This window comes from Saprolegnia diclina (genome assembly GCF_000281045.1).
Source record: "Saprolegnia diclina VS20 unplaced genomic scaffold supercont1.1, whole genome shotgun sequence".
Classification (NCBI taxonomy): domain Eukaryota; phylum Oomycota; class Saprolegniomycetes; order Saprolegniales; family Saprolegniaceae; genus Saprolegnia; species Saprolegnia diclina.
This window is the reverse complement of record NW_008246068.1, coordinates 1,479,802-1,487,577: the sequence shown is the minus strand read 5'-3', so window position 1 is coordinate 1,487,577 and position 7,776 is coordinate 1,479,802. Positions and strand designations below refer to the sequence as shown.

The 7,776-nt window shown below is 56.7% G+C and overlaps 5 protein-coding genes across 5 annotated transcripts in view; 3 read left to right on the top strand and 2 right to left on the bottom strand.

The window, feature by feature from the left end:
• SDRG_00499 (AGC protein kinase) lies at positions 1 to 2,136 on the top strand. Its single transcript, XM_008605978.1, has one exon. It carries the CDS (start codon positions 100 to 102, stop codon positions 2,032 to 2,034), a length of 1,935 nt encoding a protein of 644 aa, XP_008604200.1. The 5' UTR covers positions 1 to 99; the 3' UTR covers positions 2,035 to 2,136.
• A 982-nt stretch (positions 2,137 to 3,118) lies between these two features.
• SDRG_00498 (hypothetical protein) lies at positions 3,119 to 4,268 on the top strand. Its single transcript, XM_008605977.1, has one exon. It carries the CDS (start codon positions 3,169 to 3,171, stop codon positions 4,072 to 4,074), a length of 906 nt encoding a protein of 301 aa, XP_008604199.1. The 5' UTR covers positions 3,119 to 3,168; the 3' UTR covers positions 4,075 to 4,268.
• A 140-nt stretch (positions 4,269 to 4,408) lies between these two features.
• SDRG_00497 (ribosomal protein L28e) lies at positions 4,409 to 5,250 on the bottom strand. Its single transcript, XM_008605976.1, has 2 exons — positions 5,143 to 5,250; positions 4,409 to 4,965 (listed from the first exon to the last, which is right to left on the bottom strand). The coding sequence occupies exon 2, from the start codon at positions 4,963 to 4,965 to the stop codon at positions 4,534 to 4,536; it is 432 nt and encodes a 143-aa protein (XP_008604198.1). The 5' UTR covers positions 5,143 to 5,250; the 3' UTR covers positions 4,409 to 4,533.
• A 795-nt stretch (positions 5,251 to 6,045) lies between these two features.
• On the top strand, positions 6,046 to 7,097 carry SDRG_00496 (methylenetetrahydrofolate dehydrogenase (NAD+)). The gene has a single exon (XM_008605975.1). The coding sequence runs from the start codon at positions 6,109 to 6,111 to the stop codon at positions 7,057 to 7,059; it is 951 nt and encodes a 316-aa protein (XP_008604197.1). The 5' UTR covers positions 6,046 to 6,108; the 3' UTR covers positions 7,060 to 7,097.
• Positions 7,098 to 7,322: 225 nt separating this feature from the next.
• Positions 7,323 to 7,776, bottom strand: part of SDRG_00495 (hypothetical protein) — a gene marked incomplete at both ends in the record, with an annotated part of 869 nt that continues 415 nt past the window's right edge. The window contains one exon of the mRNA XM_008605974.1: positions 7,323 to 7,445. Within this exon, the coding sequence (XP_008604196.1) occupies positions 7,323 to 7,445 (123 nt within the window). The remainder of the gene's footprint in view (positions 7,446 to 7,776) is intronic.

Sequence of the window (7,776 nt, the reverse complement as noted above, 5' to 3'; positions counted from 1 at the left end):
GACACGCTCCTCGCCAAATTCAGTTCCGCCCCATCCCACTCCAAAGATAAAGAAGCCACCGTCCCGACCAGTGACAACGACGCGGACGACGAGCCCGCCATGCCGACCTCGAACGTCGACCTCGACGACCCGCTTTACACGATCAACCCGCTCACGGGCTTCCTCTGCGACCGGTCTTCCGGCGAGCGCATCATGGACCCGGAGATCCTCCACTCGGAGGCCATGCTCGGCCAAGTCATTACGTACGTGCACACGCGCATGGAAGACGAGCTCGGCTTCGTCGCTCAGTCGATTCCGTATGTGGGCGCGCCAACGTCCTGCGAATTTTACACGTCGCGCAACTGGTCCGTGGCCGAGAAGCTCCTCGTTTTCGTGTGCAGCTCCCGCGGGGCGACGTCCGGCGTCTGGAGCCGGAGTCTTCTCCTCCGCTCCGGTGTCAATGTCGGGAGCATGCTGCCGTACTTTGCCAAGGCCATCGAGAAGGGCTATGGCGTCATTGTCATGAACCCGAACGTCAACACTGTGCTTCAACCCGACGGCTACAAGGTCGCAATCCCCGGCTCCGAGACGCCGGAAGAGCATGTGCAGTTTGTGTGGGAGCACTACATCTTTCCGTCGGCGGCCCACAAGATTCACTTCCTCGGCTACGGCTACGGTGGCGTGCTCATCCACAAGTTTATCTTCAACCCCGACATCATGTACAACCTCCAGGCGCGCCTTGGGAACCTCGGGTTCCTCGAGTGCCAAACCACCGAGAAGTGCCCGTCCGAGCTGCAGGCGTTTGTCTCGTCGCGCTCCGTGTGCTGGGAAGCGTCCGAGACCATACCGTTTGGCCACGAGATCGGCCAGGGCTACTTTGGCCTCAGTCTCTCGGCCGGCCCGCGCTCGTCCAACACAATCACGCAAACTGTCCTCTCGTCCGTCTTTCGCTTCCTCGATGCCCCGAGTGCATTCGAATTCCAGCGCGCCGAGCTTCGCTGGCGTAACGTCAACGTCGTGACCAAGTTTTTACAAGCCAAGGAGGAGTCGTCTTCGAGCAAGCCGAAGCGGGAGCCCATGACCATTGACGACTTTGAGCTCCTTCAAGTGCTTGGGAAGGGTGCGTTTGGCAAGGTCATTCTGGTCCGGAAGCGCGTCGGTGGCGGCATTTACGCTGTCAAGGTACTCAAGAAGCAACACGTCGTCGCCAAGAACCAAGTCGAGCACACCAAGACCGAACGCAAAGTCCTCCAAGACATTGACCACCCGTTCGTCGTGCGTCTTCGGTACGCGTTCCAGAACGCCGGCAAGCTGTACCTTGTCATGGACTACTACTCTGGCGGCACCCTCTTCCAGCTCCTCCGCACCCAGCGGCACTTCAAAGAGCATCAAGCGAAGCTCTACGGCGCCCAACTCGTCCTCGCGCTCACGCACCTGCACACGCTGCACATTGTGTACCGAGACTTGAAGCTTGAAAACATCTTGATGGATGGCGACGGCTTTATCGCGCTTGCCGACTTTGGCTTGAGCCGCGAGCACGTCAAGGCCGCGGACGACGCTACGACGTTCTGCGGTACGCCCGAATACCTCGCACCCGAGATCCTCCAGCGCAAGAGCTACGGCAAAGCGGTCGACTGGTGGAGCTTTGGTGTCGTCATGTTCGAGATGCTCAGCGGTTCGACCCCGTTCTACCACCCGAACCGCAAGCAGAATTTCCACAACATTTTACACGAGCGCCTCGACGTGAGCTCCAAACATTTTTCCGACGACGCGCGCTCGCTGCTCCGTGGTCTCATGACGCGCGACCCGAGCATGCGTCTCGGCTTCCGCGGCGGGAAAGAGATCATGGCGCACCCCTTCTTTGCGGACGTCCAGTGGGAAAAGCTGTATCGTCGCCAAATCCGCCCGCCCTTCGTGCCGCGAGCCAATGCTACGACTGGCAGCCGCCTGGACAAGCTCACGGTCGAGTCAGTCGTGAACGACGCGGCTTTTCCGGGTGCCGAGACCTTTGCCGATTTCACGTACCGCCAAACCGACAACTTTAGTGATGCGTAGACCAGTTTGTCGTGTATTTAATGGAATTCCTGTTGCCATAATGTTGTCCACGTCGGTGCCAACAACTGGCAACGCTTCACGTTCATATATTTGCATCAGAGCGCCAGAGAATCTCTATTTGGCAAATTCTGCGTTTTTCCAGCCGTTCCGCAAGCGAAACCAACCGACGAGTGGCCGCATCCTCAGAGGCGCGGCCGTCGGTCATTCAGGCCGCGGCAGAAGGAGGCCTTGTCAGATGACGCCTTCGCCTGCTGCGAGCCGCGCCATCAGATCAAGCGACGCTGAGCGATGAGGAACTCATCGCCACGCTGTACAAGACGACGTATCCGAGGAAGACGACGGACGACATGCTCCAGCCAGCCAGCAACAAAAACAACGGTCAGGGGGACCACAAGCAACATCAGATCCAACACAGAACCAATATGAGCACAGAGCACAGAGCACAGAGCACAGAGCACAGAGCACAGAGCACAGAGCACAGAGCACAGAGCACAAATCAGCCAGCAGCCACCGCCAACGCCATCAGCCATCTACCTGCAGCAGCAAGATCCATATCATCCGACCCCGAAACCCAAGACATCGACCCAAACAAAGAAACCGAATCCAACGCGCCACGCCGCCAAAACGAAAACAAATTCATCCAGCCAACCGCCCAGCTCCACGCCTCCAGAACGAAAACAAGTCAACAAGCCCAGCGCCAAAACGAAAACACTTTCATGCACGACGACCGACCAAGACGCCAAAACTAAATAACTCGACCAGAGTCGGCACCACGAGCCTTCATCACAAGCATTCAATCTACATCAACAGCAGACCACTCGACATTTCGCGTCGGTCGCCAAGCCAACGACTTCCATCAGCCCGCGTGTTCTAGTGAGCCATCCGTGTACCTTCGGGTGCTGCAGCTCCAGGTCGGCCCTCGGTCGCATCCAAGTGGAACTCCGCAACACGGGTCTGGCTCATGACCGCGAACGCTGCTGGTCGATCAAGTAGCTTGATGATAGACCACGTAGAAAAATAAACCCATAGTGGTAACCCCGGTAATACACCGCCTGACAAAAGAATCTCTATTTGGCAATTTGGATTCCTGACGTCAACCGCTCAACCGAGGACCTTCATTCTCTCACGAGCGCAATGTCCAAGAAGGCCAAGAGCGACACGACGACGACGAGCCACGCTGGCGCGGCCTGCCTCGAGATCGCCGACGTGTGCAAGGTCATCCTTGGGTGCTGCTCCTTGGAGGCGGCAGTGCGACTGAGCTCCGTCGTCCTCAGTAACGTTGGCACGCGAGCGGTCGCCGAGGACGTCGACGTCTGGGCGAACCTCGTTTCTGCGAGCTTTGGCTATCGCCGCCACTTTCCCGCTGCGAGTCCATGCCCTATCGGAAGTGTCCCCGTCCCCACGCCGGGTTTTGCGCCGTCCTCCGCGTGCATTGAGTTTTGCGAGACGGCAGTCGAGTGGGGCATCTTGCAACGCGCTCGCATTATCCAGGGCAACATTGAGACGATCACAGACGTCAATGGTCAGCCCGTCGACTGCCTCGTGTTCCCCACGAATGCGTCGCTTCAAAACGCGGGCACTGGCGCCGCTGCTGCTGTGTTTCGGCGTGCAGGCCCCGCGCTTGACGCGCATGTTGCCCGCTTGCACATGAATGCCCGCGAATCAACCGCTGTCGTGACGCCAGCATTCGCGGCTGGCGTTGAGCACCTTGTGCACTGCGTCGGGCCGTCGCACCACCGCTTCGACTGCAATCCTCTCTTGTACCACACGTATCTGAACGCGTTTGAGCACTGTCGGCGTCTTGGCGTCACGTGCATCGCTGTCGCGTCCATTTCGACGGGCACGCTAGGGTTCCCGCTGCAGACGGCAACGACTCTCGCGCTGCGTGCGTACCGTGACTTTGTCAAGACGCATCGATGGCGCGCGACAATCGCCTTTGTGTGCTATGACGCGCAGGTCGCCGCGGGCCTTGAAGGAGCTAAGAACGAGCTCTTGGATCGCTTCAATGCACACGCGTTTCAAGTCATGGCGGTCGTTTAACTCCCCACAATACATGCTGGCGAGAAAGCCAGGGGCGCCGAATAGAATGTGCGAAGTGAAGAGTGACTATGGAACATTCATGAACATGTAAACAGTCATGCTTCGTCCGCAGCGGTGCTTGAACGACGGTTGTGCTGCAACTGTACAACGAGACCTCGCTCGCTTCACTGAAATCAACAATCAGCGAATCAGTGGTGTGAGTAAGCCTTGGCGATTCCAGCTGGTGAGGGCGGCGGTACCTTTTGCAATTCTGTGCATTTGGTCCTCAATCTGACAAGCTCGGATTCACAACGAGTCGATAAGGATTCTGTGTGTACAAAGGCAGTCGCGATAAGGACAAGACAAAAGAATTCCTAGACTTGCATTCCTTGTTAGGCAAACACACCGGCCTTGGCGAGGTCGACGGGCTTGACCCAATAAACATTCCTGCATTTCGAGTTGGTCACAATAGCAGTGTGTTTACGCCTTGAACTGGTTGCGCTTGGTCTTGAGGACCGACTTCTTGAGCACACCCTTCTCGATCTTGGCGACGCGGTTGAGCTGCGTCCAGCGAGCGAGGGCGGCGCGCTTGAGGTCACCACGGTAGAAGTTGCGCGAGATTTCGGCGCGGATCGTGTGGGCGTTGGCGCGGAAACCCTTGTTGAGCGGCACCGAGTGGGTGGCCTTGGCAGGGGTCTTGGCGGCCTTGGCGATCTTCGTCGTCAAGACAATCTTCTTGTCCTTAAGCGTGATGCCGACGGCCTTGTTGGCCGAGAGGGCATCGTACTTGCGGCAGTGGCGGTTCAACAAGTTGAACGAGGCACGCGAGAAGTCCGAGTTGGGCTGGACACCCTTCACGAGGAAGGCGTTGTTGTTCTTGGTCAACAACCAGGTCAAGGTGTCGTTGCTCATCTACGGAAATATCGGCGTCAATGATCCATGTCCTATTGTCGTGCAGCCTGCTTGTGGCGCCGCTTCCGAGGCCGGAGGCACTCCGCTGCTTATCAGGAGGAGGTCGTGCCCATACTCCTGCCCGGAAGCGTCGTCCATGTCGTCGGTCCTGCATGTGCATGAAGCATGTCTCCTTACCTTAGTTTCTTGTCTTGAGGAAATGCAAACCCAAATTAAGCTCCGGAAGGCCGTGGCCAACTTCGCAGCCAGCCAACCAGTCTCCTCTCCACCAATAATTGTGCCAAATTCCAAGTAGCCAATCACGGCGCGTTTTTTATTCCCAGACTCCAAGCTCAAATTAATATTCGTTTTTTATTTCAATCCAGACATTTTAATCAAGAAGTTTCGTAACCGTGTCAGCTGAAGAAAGAACACAAATAGTTATATTATTTCAATCCAACTTTGAATTAAAATTTGGCGTACCTGTGCCGGATTGGCTCATTGTGGTGAGAGACCGTGAATATCGATATATTGAGCTTTATGCAAATGATACAGTGTCACGGGTACGTGTTCCTGGAGGTTTACAACGGGCCATTGGTTTGCCGCGAAGGCACGTGCCGTGATTGGCCCCGCGCAACGAACAGCAACATTCGAAGGAGCAACAGCGCTTGGAACAGCCTAGAAGACGAGGTGCCAACCTTCAGCGCGGTATATCCTATGTGTCGTCAGCAGCAACGTTGACACCAATTGAGCAGCCCGTATTGCGCCCTCTCTGTTGTGGCAAAGGACGTGGGATGTAAGCGTACTCTTCACAGCGCATCACGCGTCATGACGGTTAGTTCAATGATGACGCAACAACCAACCTCCTGTAATTTGGTGCTGTGAGCTAGTGCCCGTACATAAGACTCCACAGTAAGTAACTCATTTTGCTTGTATAATGTGAGCGCCGAGCAGGGCGCGTCGTCTGAGGTGAAAGCAATGAACGCGTCGCATTTCTTGGCAGAGCAACTTTTTAAGCGCAAGACGGCGCTTGGTCGAAAGGATACGAAATCATGCGCGCTGATTGGCTAACGCATCCTTTGGAACATCGTTTGTTTACGCTTCGGTTTTTCGCGGGCGGCGAGCGAAGATCATTTTCCATCTTCCACGATCCCCGCCACCAGCATGAGCCAGCCTGCTGTCAAGGTCAATGCGACGGAGGTCGCCGCGCCTTTCTCGGCCGCCATGAAGGAGTACGTCCGCACGGAGCTGCGTGGCATCGGCCCCAAGCTCGTCGGTTTCCTCGCCAATGACGACGAATCGGCACGCAAGTACGCCGAGTGGACGGGCAAGGCCTGCGTCCGCGATGGCATCCGGTACGAGCTTCGCGAGGTGCCAAAGGAGCGTCTCCAGGAAGCTGTCGAGGACGCCAACCGAGACCCAGAAGTGCACGGCATCCTTGTCTACTACCCGTGCTTTGGCACGTTTCCGAGCTTCTACGGCGGCACGATGGATGATTTCATCCGGGACTCGATTTCGATCAAGAAGGACGTCGAGGGCCTTTGCCAGTACTACCGCGGCAACCTCTACCGCAACATCCGCTACGTGGACGACGAGCGCACGCAAAAGTGCGTCCTGCCCTGCACGCCGCTTGCGATCGTCAAGATCCTCGAGCACCTCAACGTGTACAACTTTGGCCAGCCCGAGGGCGAGCACTTGCTCGGCAAGCGCATCACGATCATCAACCGCAGCGACATTGTGGGCCGCCCACTCGCAGCCATGCTTGCCAACGACGGCGCCGACGTCTACTCAGTCGACATCAACTCTCTCTACCTCTTCCGCCGCGGCAAGCTCATCGAGTGCAGTGAGACGCCGGCCGAAGCTGCTAAGAAGTCGCATGTGATCATCACGGGCGTGCCTGTCGCGTCGTACAAGCTGCCGCTGGAGTGGGTCTCGGAAGGCACGGTCATCATCAACGTCGCGTCGCACAAGAACGTGGACGAGGCCGCTCTCATGCAGATCCCCGGCGTCAAGTACGTGCCGCTTGTCGGCAAGGTCACGGTTGCGATGCTCGAGCGCAACCTCATGCGCTTGTATGAGAACTTTCACATGAAGCCTCGCAAAATGTGGCAGTAAGGAGAACTAATAGATGAATTTTTACGAGGAAAAACCAACGTCACTGTGTTATCCCAAATACCGCGTACGTTGTAGTCACCACGTACCTTCGTAACATCTGCTTCCACGATTTTGCTGCAGCAGTTCATTGCGCCATGCACTGCGACTTGCCAATGTGCAATCGACTACGACTAATATTAAAGAGAGGACGGATCTAACACTTACACGACGCGGTCGGCTGTTCAAAAGCGTATCATCCTATCGTCACAACAAGGGCGTATCGTCTAGGCTAGGTTGGAGCTACGACCGTGCTTGTTGTAGCGCTCCAGGAGCTTTGCCTTACACACAAAGGCCACGGTTGCACGCCACCGGCACGTCTTGACAAAGTCGCGGTACGCGCGCAGCGCCTGTCTCGCAGCACAAGTTGCGGGAAAGCCGAGCGAGCCGGTTGAAATAGACGCAATGGCCAAGCACGAGACGTTCAAGGACAGACAATGCTGGAACGCCTTGATGCACGTCGCATACAGCACCTCGTCAGCATTCACAGCGTGTATCGATGGACCACAACAATGTACAAGGTGCATGACGTTGGCGCCGAATCCAGGCGTGACGACGGCGTTTGCTGTGCTACTGCCTGTACAAGTGTAAAGTGCAGGCGCGCGATATGGTCGTCGAGTTCGGGACCAGCGCGATGAAAGACAGCCGCAGCCGCGCCAAGTCCGTGGTTCTTCAACGACG